This window comes from Martes martes, assembly GCF_963455335.1.
Source record: "Martes martes genome assembly, chromosome: 4".
In the NCBI taxonomy this organism is placed as follows: domain Eukaryota; kingdom Metazoa; phylum Chordata; class Mammalia; order Carnivora; family Mustelidae; genus Martes; species Martes martes.
In genome coordinates, this window is record NC_137891.1 from 179,684,171 (window position 1) to 179,699,720 (window position 15,550).

Below are 15,550 nucleotides of genomic sequence, written 5' to 3' on the forward strand. Positions count from 1 at the left end.
GGGGATTTTGGATTTTTGCTTCTGCTTGCCTGTTACACCCTTCCTATTTAGGGAGTGGTTTCCCTGGTGAGGTCTTGGGGGGAGGCAGGGGCCCCCTCCCACATTACAAGCTAAAAATGTCCCGGTGCTCTTCTAGATGCACAGGGGAGACGTTACTGGTTGCCTTAGGGCAATAAGACCCAATTCTCTTATTCTGCCTCATGTGACGCCCTGGCACTGGACTTGAAATCTGGACACACGATCAGCTTTGAGTCTAGCTGCGGCCCCCTGGATGGCTTAGTGGCCATGCTGCCAAAAACAGGCTCATCTCTGACAGACATGGACAGAAGTAAAAATATTTATTTATCTTCGGAATCTGGTCCCACAAAAAGGCCAACACTTTTTTTTTTTTTTTTTCAGTTGTCTTGACCCTTCAAAAAAACCGATCTTCAATTAAGAGGTAAAGTATGTTGATAAAAAGCAAATTTCGAGGTGTGCTCAGATAAAATTATTTCTCATCAACCAGTAGAACAGGCAACCCTAGTCTTCCAGTTCACTCAGAACTCCTTCCGTCGTGTACAGTCTCTGGAGAAAAGAAAGTAAGAGGCTGTCCGCAGACAAGGCACTTCAGAAACCACACCAAGGAGAAAACCCAAGGCCCCTGGGAACTGCGCTGGGGGCCCGTGAACCGAGAGCTGTCAGTGGACAGGACGGCTGGACCGCCCACCGCCACGAGGACAGTTCTGGCTTTCCTGCCCGAACAGCTTCTGGCGCCTGCCTCAGCCCACACTGCCCACGTGGTGACCCGGCAGCCAGGCCACTTAGCCAAGAAGGAACACCACTTTCTGAAGCTCAGAGCGGCTCCTACGGCGGACAGGGCAGGATGCTTTCCGAGGTCCCTGCTGGGACATCTTGCAGAAGCAGTCCCTTTTGCAAAGACGAGTTAGTGCAGATCAGCACGTTAGCAAAGCAAATAAAAATTTTTTAAAAGCTGGTTAATACTCTTGATTTCCCTCCTGATTATCTGCTCGAGCTGCAGCCTATAAACCTGCCAGAAATCAGGAAAGAATCCCCCCTCTGAAGGCACTGTGAGTGACGTGGCGACAGCCAACAAGCGTGCACAAGATCTTCCTTCTGGCCAGTGATCACTGGACATCTGTAACCACTGAGAAGGGCCCAGCTGAGGCCAGGTAGCACGCTCAAGCCCTTCTTTTGCTTTGGGGGCTTCTGTTTAATACGGGTCACATGATGGAAGCAGCAGTCTCAGAGTCTCTCGTGTCAAGAGATGGACAGGGACAGGGATGCTGGGCTTTCCTCCTCGAGTCCCAGGAAACAGTGTGACACTGCGCCCATCTACCGCCTAACACACCAGTCTGTCAAAGTCAGGTGAGGAGGAGAGGAGAGTCATGCTCCAAACAGAGGCTGGCCGGGGAGTGCTTCGTCCTCCTTACTTTGGCCCAGGTGACGTGGCTTCTTTCCAGAAATTGTATGAGGAAAAGGAGGGACTACACTCAGATCAGAACTGGACCCAGCCTGTACCTGGTTGAGTCTGGCTGGAAGTCGACCTGTAAAAGGAAAAAAGGGAGGGGTGGGAGAGTTCAGACGTTTGAAAATACAAAGTCAGTAAAATGAGGCTTCTCTCTGGGCAGAAAGAGCTCCAAGAAGTCAGTCCCTGAATGTTCTAGAGCAGGGGTCAGTAAACTACAGCCCAGGGACCAAATCTAGTCCTCTGTTTGTAAAAATGGTTATTGGTACACAGCCACGCCCACTCATTTACACACCACCTATGGATGCTTTTGAGCTACAAAGCAAAGCCAAGTAGAGACCATGAGGTCTATAAAGTCTAAACGATCTGTCTTTACAGTAAACACAGGTGCTGAGTCCTGTCCTACAGCCCATCCCCATAAACAATGGTGCAGTCAGTTTTTAGTGTCTTTTCCCCCTGACACCAAGGAAAGGCTTGAAGTTTTATTGAGGCAGAGAATGCAAGAGGGCCAAGGCTAGATCCAAGGTTAACTCTCAGTCCAGTGTTCGGGGAGAGCTGGGGCGGGGTTAGGGCGTGTGGAGTGGAGGAAGAGGGGAAGCTGCTACTGGGGCAAGCAAAGGTGGCTGGAAGACCAGAAAGAGTTACAGCGTAGCCCCAGGTCACCTAGCAGTAGAGAGCAGCAAAAACCCTTCAGGAAGCGAAGTAGGCCACCCAAAGCAGGCACTCTGGGGCTCTGTCCTCTGGCTGGCCAGAAAACATCCAAGTCTGAGCTGTTGCTCCAAACACCAGAAGAAAAGCACATGGAAGAATCCCAGGTTTCTAGGGACACGGCCCTGGCCCCAGTCCCACCACAAGAATGTGACCCTCTCCTCACCCTGTGGATTTGGTAAAGTCTCCCCAGATGTCGGTGGTGGCAGTCGTGGCAGGCCTGGGTTGCGGCCAGGATACGGTGGCCCCTCCTATGGACGTCCCCAAATCCGCCGGCAGGGAGAGAAGGAAAGGAGACACAGGAGTCAGAGATCTCTCTTTCTGGTCTCAGTGACCCTGAAATCAGTCTCATAATTCCAGGTGGCCGAGAAAGACACACAGAGACCCACTCTGGGACAAAAAACAAAACAAAACCAAGCTGCCACATTTCCATCTGCTCATGAGCCCTTGAGGGCTCCTGGAGAAAAATGGAAAACCACATACACACAAGGTGGAGGGCAGGGTGCCGGTGAGGACAAGTCACACATCATCCATCACTCATACTGACTCACACTGACCAAGCTGAGGTCTTCAACCCCTGATGTTGGCAATCTGGGTTTTTTTGTTTTGTTTTCTTTTGTTTTGTTTTGTTGGCAATCTGTTTAAAATTCACACGCTCCCGCCGTGGCGCTTCTTCTTCTTTTTTTTTTTTTTTTAAGATTTTATTTGTTTGACAGAGATCACAAGCAGGCAGAGAGGCAGGTAGAGAGAGAGGAAGGGAAGCAGGCTCCCATCTGCCCTGGCTTCTTGAATGGAAAATGCCCACCACAGAATGCAAGGTCATCCTCACATAAAGCCCTCCGTCCAGGGTCTGGATCGACTAATTGAAAAAGTTCTGCTCCAGACACGTGCCAAGTGCTGGGACCCAAACTGGTTAGGGTTTGGGGTAAGCCTTCCAGAAGAAGTAACACAGGGCGGGCTGTGTGCCCCTTCACCAAGCGGGGGGGGGGGGCATATGGGGCAGCCAGGAATGCTTTTGCGCTCTTCCAGCACCACCCTCCACGCTGTCCCTGCTGAGGGCTCTGTGCCCTCCTCCCTCCGCCCTCCCACCAATTTGCTATTTCTAATCTGCTCTGGGCAGGGAGACCAGATAACAGCAGGGCCCTCAAGGATTTAGTTTTACAGCTCACCAAATGCCTGCCAAGTGCTTATAGTGCATTGTCCCATTCAGACCCATCACAGTCCCTGGGGGAAGACAGGCCAGGACCAACTGTGTGACTCAATGCACATCCCTCAAGTCGGTTTCCTTATCTCATGCGGGGGTGAGGGACGGTAACAGTGACTACTTCACAGAACCAGCCTGGGCTGCGGCAGTTAATACGGTGGCAAGCCTGGAGAAGGCCCAGCACGTGGTGGTGATAACGACCACATTAGTGGAACGACGAACACAAGCACTTAGTGTTTTAGGTATCGTTCCCAAGTGCTACACACGGATTAGCTCACTGAACCCTCACAAGAAACCCACACTGTAGGTTATCATAACCCCGCCTTAGCCTAGAGATCGGAAAACCAAGGCCCAGAGAAGCAGGTAATCAATCTTCTATCACACAATGGATAAGCTAGGACGTGAACTCAGCCAGTGTGGTTTTAGAGGATATACTAAGTGCTCAACAAACGGTAGCTCTTCGTGGCTCATTATCTGACAGCATGCTGTCTGCAGACACACTGACTGCCTGTCTTGTACGTTAGAACATAAGTCCTTGGGGCGCCTGGGTGGTTCAGTGGGTTAAGCCTCTGCCTTCGGCTCAAGTCATGATCTCAGGGTCCTGGGATCAAGCCCCACATCAGGCTCTCTGCTCAGCGGGGAGCCTGCTTCCCCCCCGCCTTTCTCCTGCCTCTCTGCCTACTTGCGATCTCTGTCAAATAAATAAAATCTTAAAAAAAAAAAAAAAGAACGTAAGCCCTTGGGGCGCCTGGATGGCCCAGTCAGTTGAGTGTCTACCTTTGGCTCAGGTCATGATCCCGGAGTCCTGGGATCGAGCCCCGCATCGGGCTCCCTGCTCAGCCAGGAGTCTGCTTCTCCCTCTCCCTCTCCTCTGTGTGCACACGCTCTCTAATAGATAAATAAAGTCTTTTTTTTTTTTTTTTTAATCTGTAGAGCAAGGCACCTGGGTGGCTCAGGCATTAAGCATCTGCCTTCGGCTCATGTCATGATCCCAGGGTCCTGGGATTGAGCCCCACATAGGTTCCCTGCTCAGTGGGGAGTCTGCTTCTCTGTCTCCCTCTGCTGCTCCCCTGCTTGTGCTAACACAAAAATTATTTTAAAAAAAGAACGTAAGCCCTTGAGGGGCATCTGGGTGGCTCAGTTGGTTGTGTCCGACTCTTGACTTTGGCTCAGGTCATGATTTTAGGGTCATGAGATCAAGCCCCACATCGTGCTCTGAGCTCCGGGTGGAGTCTCCTTGAGATTCTCCCTCTCCCTCTGCTCCCATCACTCTCGCTTACTCACTCAAAATAAATACACAAAACCTTAAAAAAAAATGAAAAAAAAAAAAAAAACCCGTAAGCTCTTGAGAGCAGGGACTTGGTGCTGTACCTGCAACAATCCCAGGGCCTAAAACACTGCCTGGCACGTAGCGGATACTCTGTATGGGCTGTTAAACATGCACCAGCGACCAAGGGAAGGCCTGAGATAATGGTTCTCCCACTGTGGTGAGGATCCAAACACCGTTAGGAACACAGATTCCTGTCCATGCTCCTGGCGATGCCAAGGCAGGTGGTCCCGTTACTCTCAGAAATAATGCTGGAAGAATGGTTCCTGGTACCAGGGCGGAGGCTGGCTGACCGCTACTCCTGCCCACTCCCGGGCTGGGAATTCCCCCAAAGGCTGAGGGCGGAAGCCTGACCGCCAGATGGGGAAGCCTCTGTCCACACCCTTAAAAGGGAAAGAAAGCAGGCTTCCTGCCTAGATCCTGCTCCTTAGAACCTAGTGAGATCTGTGTGGAGAACCTGACCTGGGATAATCACCCAGCCTGGGGAAGGCCTGGAACATCAGCTAGGCTGGGTGGGTTGGGTGGGGGGCCAAGGAAAACGGGCTAGCTCCCCAGCACTATCGATGGCTGGTACTGGGCACTAAGTTCTGGAATCCCGGGGTCACCAAAAGGCACTCCTTACACCTTAGAGCAAACACTAACACAGTGTGCTGGGGGAGTTGCCTCTCCACTTCTCAGCACCCCGAGGGCCTTACCAAGGAGCTTGCTCTAAATTAAATCCCCAACTTTACCTCCCACCACTCACCTTGACTTACGCTACATCCATTTCGCTACACACACCAGGTGTTTAGAAATTTGAGCCCTTCTCCCACTCTTCTCTCTGTCTGAAGGCCAAGCGTCCCCTGCCCCAATCTCCTTCTTCAAGGCCCACCTCAGTGCCACCTTTTCCATGGAGCCTCCCCACATCATCCTGGCTGGTCGTATGTGGACCCGTACATTCGGTCTCTGTGCCCTGGGCTCCTGTCTCCTACTAGATACGAGCAGACCATGTCTCTGTCACTTACCCACGTGACAAACACTGAGCACCCTCTAAGAACCAGGTGCCCACACACTGATGATTTCCCAGCAAATCAGTGTCACAGCAAACAAGCTGCAGCACCCCCCCCGGCAAGGGTACACAGAGGCACAGGGGGGAAGTGGCAGGTATCAGAGAACAGAGGAACCCCTTACCCAGTCCCGGCAGGATCAGCTTTGTGGTATCACAGACAGGTACCAAATGATGGACAGTGTGAGTGAAGGCGGGAATGGCACGGGGCCCCAGCTGCCGGGGGTGGGGAGAGGAACCTGCAGGTGCAGCTCACTGACCTGAACTGGGACCAACTGCTGTCTGGACGAGGGATCCCCCAACAGACACCTGCTCCCCAGGGGGAGGGATCAGGGTGGAGGTTTTTCCCCCGGGGGGTGGGGGAAGCAGGCTCAGTCCTCCTGTGCTGGCGGGCCGTGCTCGGGGGGTCCCAGCTGCTCCTTCCTTCTTCTTCATGTTCTGAAGAGAGGCGAGGAATGCAAACCAGTCAGTTCTGCTGGGGACCCCTGCTTATCGGAAAACCCCACAAAGAGGGCCAAGGTGGCCCCCAAGCCCCAAACGTCTGTATAACCAAAAGATGGTCAAGAGCCATCCAGCACTCTCACAATTGTGAGTGGTGGTCAAGGCATCACAGTTCCAGAGCGATCCCAAATACATCTCATTTGCAAACTCAGCCCTGGCTTCATTAAGCAGCAGGGAAATACAAATTAAAACTACAAATCAAAACGAGTGCTGTGTCATTACACACGCACCGGAACGGCTGGGATGTAGACTGTCAGTACTGACAAGGACGTGGAGCGAACAGAACGCTCCCCCGTACACCGCTACTCGAACTGCTGACCTGCAATTTCCCTCCTGGAAACAGACCCCACAGAAACTTACTCATGGCACCGAAAGACATGCCCCTGGACGTCCAAAGCCGCACCATTTGGAATAGCTCCAAATTGGCAATTACCCAGCGTCCACCATTGGTTAAAGAATAACACTGGGGGCGCCTGGGGGGGCTCCATCGGTTAAGCATCTGACTCTTGGTTTGGGCTCAGGTTATGATCTCAGGTGGTGGGATCGAGCCTCCTGTGGGGCTCTGTGCTCAGCAGGGAGTTTGCTGGAGAGGATCTCTCTCCCTCTCCCTCTGCCCCTTCCCACCTCGAATAAATCAATCAATCTTTAAAAAAAAACCAAACCCACAAACAGTATGCGCCACTGCAGTGACAATGGACAAACTACGAGCAACCAAACAAAGGCAGATTTTGTTTGAAAACAAAATCCAGGGCATTCAACATCAGGACGGTGGTGACTCTGTCGTGTGGACGGAACAGGAGACGGGCTTCCAGAATGCTGATAATCTCTGCTTCTTGATCTCGGGGCTAGTTTGTGTGGGTCCATTTGGTTTTCAAAGATTCACTGAGTTCTGCATTTATGATGTGTGCACTTTCCTGTATGCGTATCATACTTCCATAAAACATTAAAAAAAAAGTGGGGGGCGGTGGGTGTCTAGCTGGCTCAGCCGGTTAAGCATCTGACTTTGGCTCCGATCATGACCAGAGTGTCTTGGGATCGAGCCCTGCACAGGGCTCCCTGCTTCTCCCTTTCTTCTCTCCCTCTGTCCCTGCTCCTGCTCTCTCTCAAGTAAATAAATAAAATCTTAAAAAAAAAAAATAAGACGACAAAATTAAAAAACAAAAACCTGAGCCCCGATGTGAGCCAGAAACCAGTGTAAGTTACAAAGATGAATCCAAGACCATCAATCCAAGACCACAGCCCTGAAGCCAGAACCCTCAAAGCCCTCAGTGGGAGTCCACCTGGGCTGGTTATTTTCAGCCCAGGTGGGCTGAAATTCTCTAAGCCTCAATTTCCTTGCCTGTAAGATGGGAGAATGTTTAATTCATGTAAGTGCCTAAAAACACTACCTGGCACACAGGTGATGCTCATTAAATGTTAGTTTCCTCCCAGCAAGAGAGGAGTCACACCCCGACCAGTCCACTGGACATGACCTGTATTTTCTGTTAAGGGCCAGTTGGCCAACGTCAAGGGTCCCAAATCATCACCAGCATGAAGCAGAAAAGAGGAGAAAGAGATAGTAATTAAAGAGGAAGTAAAGAGGAAGAGCATTATCTTAGGGTTACAAAGTTTCTTCAAAAAACATTCCCATGGGGTCCTTGGATCCCCCAATCACTCCAACCCCACTCCCTGCAGTCAGGTGAGGACCCCGTCCAGACACCCAGCCCGCCCTGCCTTTTCCTGTTCTCCACAGGAGCTAACAAGCGGAAACCCAGAGGCAGGGCAGCTCAGGATGAGACATAGGGCGTCAGGACACCAACCCCACCAGCAGAAGCTGCCCAGGATTCCCAGCGCCCACCTCAACGCCTTCCCGCCCAGAGCCCTCCCTACTCTTCCCTTGAGGAGCAAGGCCAGGACGCAGCTGCCCCCACTCTAACAGCCTGGTCAGAAACACCAGCTCTGGCGACAAGGGACTGATGCTTCTTCTCAAAGAGGCTTTGCACATGCTGTTCCCTCTGCTTGAACTGCCTTTGATCCCCCTCCTTTCCCTTCCTTACAGGTCACTTTTTCCAGGAACCCTTCCTCACTTCCCTTAACTATGGGCTGTGTGCCCCTCCTCTAGGCACTCACGGCACTGAGCGCATCCCCTCCCCTCCCAGGCTGTGGTCACATCTCGCCTCGTCCTTCTGTTTAATTCTGAGCTCCCCAAGAGCAGAGCTCTCTCGTTCACCCCCAGCACAGGACCTGGCAAAAGGCAGCTGATCTACAAACATCTACTCAACCGATGGAACTGAAGTGTGGGAAAAGGGCGGGCGGGCTCCGGGGGGTGGGGGGCTGGCCAACAAAGCCAAGTGAGGTGGGACTCACCGCGATGTTGAGCTTGATGGTCTGGCCCTCTTTGAAGCCTAGGTCCAGCTTGGGGCCCTGGTCTGGGTTCTGGGCCTGTTTTGCAAATTCACACTGCTGTTTCACCCACCTGGGGAGAGGACAGGAAGAAAAGGGTGAGGAAGAGACCCGCTGCCCTGCGTTCCACTCCCTTACTCCCCCCTCCACCTGCCACATCCGGGAAGAGGTTTTACATGGCAGAAAGCACACGCAGGCTTGGGAGCTGGGCCTGAACTTGAATCCTGACTCTGACACATAAGTAGCTGCGGGCAGATCAGTTCCTTCATCAACAAAATGGGATGACAGGTACGTATGTGTTAAAGGCAGCTCTGAAAATTCAGTGAGCTCATGGATGCAGACAAAGGTCCTCACACCGGTCTTCAGGAAATCTGAGAACTGGCCCTCTCCTCCCTAGCACTTGGCATGTGGACCAGGACAACATATCCACACCCCCCACTCACAAGGACTCCTAAGGTAGATGGTGAGACAAGACAGATGCCCAGGGAGTGGAGAGCACACAAAGGTACCCTCCACTCGATACCCATCCAGCAGCCACCTGGGCAGGGACACAGGCCAGGGAAGAGCCAGGGGTGCCCACGTGAGTGGCTGCACACACGCCAACTCGACAGCAGCCAGAGACGGAGGCCTGCAGGTGGCAGGGGAGCAGTTTTTCCTGCCCCGTCTTTTAGCTTTCGAAAGGACTCCCAGACAGTGGCCACCTGCCACCACTTGTTGTATCACGAAGGAGCAGCCTCAGGAAGGCCCCATGAGCCTCCCACGGACTCTGGCTCCTCTGGGGCCTGGTAAGGGAAGAGATATGGCACCTCAGAGGCTGGGCCAGCTGACCAGTGAGAGATGGGCCTGGGGAAAAGGAGAGGACTGGAAAGTAGAGAAGGCAGCCTGGCCCACAGGAGCAGTGAGTCTCTCCGGGGCTCTGCTAGCAGACGAATCCCACACAACCACCTAAGTATCCTAGGCTGGGAAATCATTCTGTCCCAGGAAAGCAAGCAAAGAGGCATGAGCACGGGTGTCTTGGAACCACTCACTTGAAGTGGTCCTGCAGTGCAACGTTGAAGTCAAAGGCATCGCCTCGGTCCCCGAAGCCAATTCCAATAAACGCCCGGCGCCCTGGGGGACAACACAGGATTAATCCCACTTGCCAGAGGCAGAGGAAACTCTTCTTACGAGAAGGAACCCCCGAGACCCGCACGCACCGTTTCCATCTTCGATGCGGATAACGAAGTACCTGCTGGAATCTGTCACGCTCTCGACGGCCGTGCCAGGAAACTGATCCACCGGGGCCTGAGCAAAGAGCTCCCCTGGAAGCACAGGTTAGGGTGAGCCTGGAGCCCCCTTCCTGCCTGACATTTCTATCAAACCGCTGCGGCCTTTTTCCTGAAAGGCAGCGAGGCAAACCTTACTCCAGGGTTCAAATCAAATCCATTCTGATGGAAGAGAGGACACAGACCTATAACCAAGCAAAGGTTTAAGTCAGGAGTGGCCTGTAGGTCAGATACAGCCCAAGGTTAATATTCTTGATTTAACCGCCAAACTCTTCAAAATCAAATTACATGCAAAATCATCCAGATTTCTGGTCCTCCCTGACAATCCAAACCTCTAGCGATGCTGGGACTCCATTCCCATAGGAGAGCTGGGCTGGAGCCCACCTGCCTGCACGGGAGGGCCCTGGAGCAGGCAGGCCCTGGTCCAGGTACAGCACCACCTCAGAAAAGACCTTGCAGAGGAGCCGCAGAACCCGGTGAAAGGGGCTTGGGCGCCCACAGAAGAACCTGAAGCAGGGGCACCTGGGGGGCTCAGTCAGTTAAGCGGCTGCCTTCGGCTCCGGTCATGGTCCCAGGGTCCTGCATCGGGCTCCCTGCTCAGCGGGGGGCCTGCTTCTCCCTCTCCCTGCCCCTTCCCTTGCTTGTGCTTTCTCTCTCTCTTTCTCTGACAAATAAATAAAATATTAAGAAGAAGAAGGATCTGAAGCAGCTGAGACAGGGCAAGAGGACCACCGGTTTTAAAAGGAGCCCCTGCCGAACGCATCCCTTGTCACTCGGGCACTCTAGGCCCCGGTGCGGGGCACGCCTTCGGGGGCGTTCTGGACTCGCACCACTTCCACAGGTGCTGACCTCTGTCCGGGCTTCTGGTACTCGCCCGAGGCTCCTCTACGCAATGCCGGGGTTCACAGGTGATTGTAATCAAGGCTTAACTGAATCCAAACTGGTGGCCCTCGAGTCTGTAGCTTCTTGGTAATTTCTCTATGCCCCCTCCCCCAGCTTTGCCCCTGGGGATCTAGTACTCACCTGGACGCCTTTGGCCTAGAGCAGTGATTCTCAACCAGTGGTGGTTTTGCCCTCTCCCCCCAATGAGGGATATGCGACAACGTGCAGAAACACTTTTGGTTTTTCACAGCTTGGGGGGTGCTACTGGCATCTGGTAGGCAGAGGCCAGGGATGTATCTGAATTTTGCTATGTATCTGAAATTTGACTTGACAGTCCCAACACTCCCCTGGCCCAAATGCCACTAGCCTTGGCCGAGAAGGAGTGCAGAGCGAGAGACAAGAGGACCCAGCAGGCCTGACCCCGAGACACGAGCATCCTAGGGCGGATCCTGCAGGGGAAGCTCAGCTCTGGGCAGCCGCTGTTCCACTAGGCAGGCACCTTAAAGTCCGTTCCCAAGGCTCCCAGGAAACAGCCGCTGCCATCCCTCGTGAGATCACCTGGGACACCCCGGAATTCTCTGGCCTAGTCACAGCAGCTGTCTTTTCAAACTCCTCTGCAGCCAATACCCAGCCAGCCCCATGTTCCAGAACGCATCAATGCTCTGGGTCACCCTGCAGTTCACAAAGCAGTTGGATCAATGTGTGCTCACTTCGTATTTCCAACAATCTTGTGAAGTAGGAGCTAACGTGATCCCCATTTCAAAAAGGAGGCCAAGGCACCAGCAGTCACGTGGCTCGCCGAAGGTCCCACGGCTCAGACACAAGAGACGCAGTTCTCAGAGGCGGCCGGTTTTGCCTGTGGCGCTTTACAGACCGTCCCGCCCCAGCCAGGACAATCTCTTACACGTTAGAAAAATAAATGACCGAACGTTGCAGCCCCCAACCGAGCAGCACCATGCCCGTCCCCAGCTCTGGGGGCTGAGGCTCTTTTCAGGCCGCTGCGGCCTCCACAGCTCACCCGGAGGCCCTGGGGGCACATGACTTCCAGACAGATTTCCCCTAAGGTGACATCTGCCAGCTGACCCCAACACGGCCCAGCTTGGCTTGTCCTTTCACCAAAGAAATAGCTGAGTAAGACAACTTCCAGCACTTTCAGTTCATGGGCGTGGTCAGTCTGGGGAGTTACCATTCAGTTGATAAACAGAATTCCTGAGGAAGAAGCCTCACTCAGCGGCACCGTGTTGTGCGTCTCCCCCTGGCCAAGCTGGTCTTAAAGGCAAACTCTGGGGCTTCCTACCTGAGACCAGCTTGTCTGTCTCCTCTTCCTGGATTCCAAAATTAGTATGTTCTTAAGGATGCCCCCCACCAAAGACAGGTGCGTGACAGGAAATGCACCCTTTTACACCTAGAGACCGGGCTTTCTACAATTAAAGGTGGGTGGGGGGGTGGAGGCGGCTTAGAGGGCCGCTGGGCCTTTGATTTGGAGGATCAGTTCCCATGACCCGAGTGGACTCGCCAGGGCTGCCTCTCCCTTTGAAAAGTAGGAGGCACGGCATCTCAGCCCCACAAGGGCCTCCCTGGCCTTTACCTGAGGTCCTGTCCTCCAGCTTGATGTAGGCCACCTGCCCTTTTGCAGTGATCCGCAGCCGGCCACTCCATGATGGCTGGTCCAGCTGCCACTCCGCGGCCCTAAGGGGACAAAAACCATTGAGCCTCTGCTAGGGGGTCCTGCTCCATCACTCCAGGGCTGGGGACGGGAATGGGAAGGGCATGTGGGTTGCCTGCTCAGGACGAGAGGCTGGCAGACTTTCTCCGAAAAGGACCATCCCATCTCTGTCACAACTACCCACTCTGCTGTTGTAGGGTGACAGCAGTAATACAGAGTACAGGAGCGTCTTGGTGCTTTACGTATTTTATCTGAATGTCTGCTGCGGCGTGTGATTGTATTTCAGTGCAACTTTCTGGACACTAAAAACCTGAATTTCATGTAAGTTTTGCATTAAGAGATATTCTTTTGAAATGTTCCCCAACTACTATTTAAAAATATAAAAACCATCCTTAGCTTGTGAGACATACAAAAACACAGTGGGTGGCAGTTTGCTGGCCCCGGTTCTAGACTACAGAGATTTTTCTCAGAAGCAGGACTTCCAGTTTTCTTTTTTTTTTTTTTTTTCCAGTTTTCTTTCGGTAAATGCAGCAGCTCCTGGGCCTGCTGTTTAAGACACTGCCAGGCTGCAGTGGCGAGAGTGACCATCTGGGACCAGTGAGACAATCTTCGAGGAAAAGCAGAGAGCGAGCAATCATTAGCAGAAAGAGAAAAAGAGAGCAACCATACACCTGAGAAAAGTGAATGGGTATCCAGGAAATTTAACCCCAAAGGTGTTCCAGGCCAAAAGAACCCCAGGAAACCATGGACCTATCACAATAGCTTCTTTAGGGACTTCTAAGGCAGTAACTTCACATTTTACTTCTAAGAAGCAATTCAGTAAAATCCCCAAATAGCAAGAACTTTGGGTGTTTTCAAAGGCTTTTCCTGGAAGTCCCTAAACAACACCATTAACGACAGACACAGGTCTTTTGGGGGACCACAAATGCAGACTCTCAGTCAGCTGACTCAGTTTCAGTTCCTCCTACTGGGGCAACACAGGCCTCAGACCCAAGCTAACAGGAGCTCTCAGGGTCAAGGGCAGGGGCTGCCAGCTTCCTCTATGCCAAACCAGCCAGCCAGACACTTGGGAATCTCACTCTTGCAGGGATGAGGAGGGACAAAACCCATCCTACTGAGGGTGATCAGAGTAGGCTGACCATCCTGGGTTTGGTGTCCAATTTCCAGTTTGATAACAGAAAGCAGATGTGTTTTTGTAACCTCTTCTCTTGTTGCTTTCAAACTACTTTCAAGTTACACCACGGATGTCACAGGTGTTCAAGAAAGTAATCTGTTGTCTAGAAAATCAGCCAGGAGTCTGTGTTAACACACCTGGAAAGTAACAAGAAGCCAGATAATGTGGCCACTCCACCATCCTTGAGATGCAGGCCAATCCTGTATTTCCAAACCACTGAGACAAAAACACTGCCTTCAAAAGCGACTCCACCCCCACTCCAGCGGCACAAAACAGCCACAGACCAGGTTGTCTGTAACAGGTACATCTCCCCCTCCCCGCACCTTTTCATAGGTAATGCATAGGCTTGGTAAAAAAATGCAAACGGTACAAAAAAAGCATATCGCGAAAGGAAGTCTCCTTCCAACCCCCACTACCCTCCCGTAGCGCCCTTTCCTGCGTTCTCTTCCAGACCCTACAAGCATCTGTCTATCCGTCTCGGTTGAACATTTCACCGGAGAAGCGCGATACACTCCTCCCAACCGCCACCAGCTGTGATAAGGACTAAGGTTCGTGCGAAGGGAGCTGGGCAGGGAGGGGTCCCCGGGCTCTGGCCATCCGCCTACAGCTCCCTCAGACGGGTCCTTTTGGCCCGTTCTGAGCTGTTTTCCTTCCCCTGGAGATTTCCGCCCATGACAGGACCCCTCCCCCTTCAGGCTTTTCAAGGTTCCCCTCAAGGCCACCAGTTAGGGCTGAAAAAAAAGGGCTTGTGACACCACCACCCCGAACCACACTTAGGGTACCGGCCAGACACGGCTCCAAAGCCCTCCCCGCGCTGGGAGCCCCGTGCGCCGGGCTGACACAGCCCCAAGTCTGGGTCTCCCTCCCCGCTCTGGCCTCGAACTGGGAGAAACCTCAGCATTACCTCCCGCCTCTCCCCTAAACCGGCCGGAGCCGTCCTCGGCTCCCATGGTGGGCGTGTCGGGCGGCGGGGAAGCGGTTAAATCGGAGTTAGCCTGGCCCGGCGGCAAGCGGTCACCTGTAACCACGGTTGGTGGCTCGCGGCGGGATGCGGTAGACGTGGACCTCCGGCTTGACACAGAGCACCGACTCGTACTCTCCCTCCTCCATCTCGACACCCGGAGCCCACCGGACTTCCGGCTCCTTCCCAGCCGCGGGGCCGGAAGCGACTCGACTCTATGACCCGGCTCAGGCTAGAGCGGCGGCTTGCGGACCTCAGCATGTCCGTCTCCCTCCCGCCCTCTGCTGGCGACTCTGGCTCAAGACACGCGGCGGACGGATCCTGGAGCCGTGCGCTGAGGGACAAGAGCTTTTAGGGGCTTTGGGCTCGTAGGAGGCCTTATGCGCAGCCGAGAAAACTTCAGTGCCGACCCCGCTGCAGTCCATTGTCTGGTTGTGGGTCATCCCCATCCCCTCAACACTTACACCTGCATCCCAGCTGGCTGAAATTCAAAGCTGTATCTGCCTACACAGCTCACCCCGAGGCCAATATGGCCTCCAGCCTCTACTTCCCTGGGCTCTTCCTGAACGTCCTGCCTTCTCCTGACTCTAGAAACCTCCACGGAGGCTCTTCCTTCTAGAGAGAGGCTGACCTGACCCACCGCTACGTGGGGCGCCACCCTTATCCTCACCCACCTCGTGCCCAGTGTGACGTCCACTCGACAAAGATTAAAGTCTACTAACATAAGTCTCGAAAAAAGACTCCCAGTCCTCATGGATTTCTCACAGAATGTCGTAGGGGATACATTTTGTCCAACCATAGTCAAATCCTCAAAATCCCTTCTCCTCGCGGCGCCTGGGTGGCTCAGTGGGTTAAGCCTCTGCCTTCGGCTCAAGTCATGACCTCAGGGTCTGGGAATCGAGCCCCGCATCGGGCTCTCTGTTCCGCAGGGAGTCTGCTTCCTCCTCTCTCTCTGCCTGCCTCTCTGCCT

The 15,550-nt window shown here is 53.4% G+C and overlaps 1 protein-coding gene across 2 annotated transcripts; it reads right to left on the reverse strand.

Annotated features, from left to right (window-relative positions):
* Positions 1-315: 315 nt before the first annotated feature.
* NECAP2 (NECAP endocytosis associated 2) lies at positions 316-14,768 on the reverse strand. 2 transcript variants are annotated; one of them, XM_080800399.1, is made up of 8 exons: positions 14,638-14,768; positions 12,368-12,468; positions 9,829-9,933; positions 9,661-9,742; positions 8,597-8,705; positions 6,010-6,187; positions 2,340-2,424; positions 316-1,544 (listed from the first exon to the last, which is right to left on the reverse strand). In XM_080800399.1, exons 1-8 carry the CDS (start codon positions 14,727-14,729, stop codon positions 1,496-1,498), a joined length of 801 nt encoding a protein of 266 aa, XP_080656525.1. In that variant the 5' UTR covers positions 14,730-14,768; the 3' UTR covers positions 316-1,495. The 2 variants fall into 2 exon arrangements, with proteins under 2 accessions (XP_080656525.1, XP_080656526.1); XM_080800400.1 differs by lacking the exon at positions 12,368-12,468 and having other exon boundaries at positions 14,524-14,745.
* Positions 14,769-15,550: the final 782 nt, after the last annotated feature.

What these genes read in the sequence shown, in the direction of transcription:
- NECAP2 (XM_080800399.1), bottom strand. Translation starts at nt 14,729, where the DNA reads ATGGAGGAGGGAGAGTACGAGTCGGTGCTCTGTGTCAAGCCGGAGGTC. An exon ending in GCACTGCAGGACCACTTCAA is followed by an intron (nt 8,706 to 9,660) that starts GTGAGTGGTTCC and finishes TCCTCTCCCCAG; the next exon opens with GTGGGTGAAACAGCAGTGTG. An exon ending in AGCAGTTGGTCCCAGTTCAG is followed by an intron (nt 2,425 to 6,009) that starts GTCAGTGAGCTG and finishes GGACGTCCATAG; the next exon opens with GAGGGGCCACCGTATCCTGG.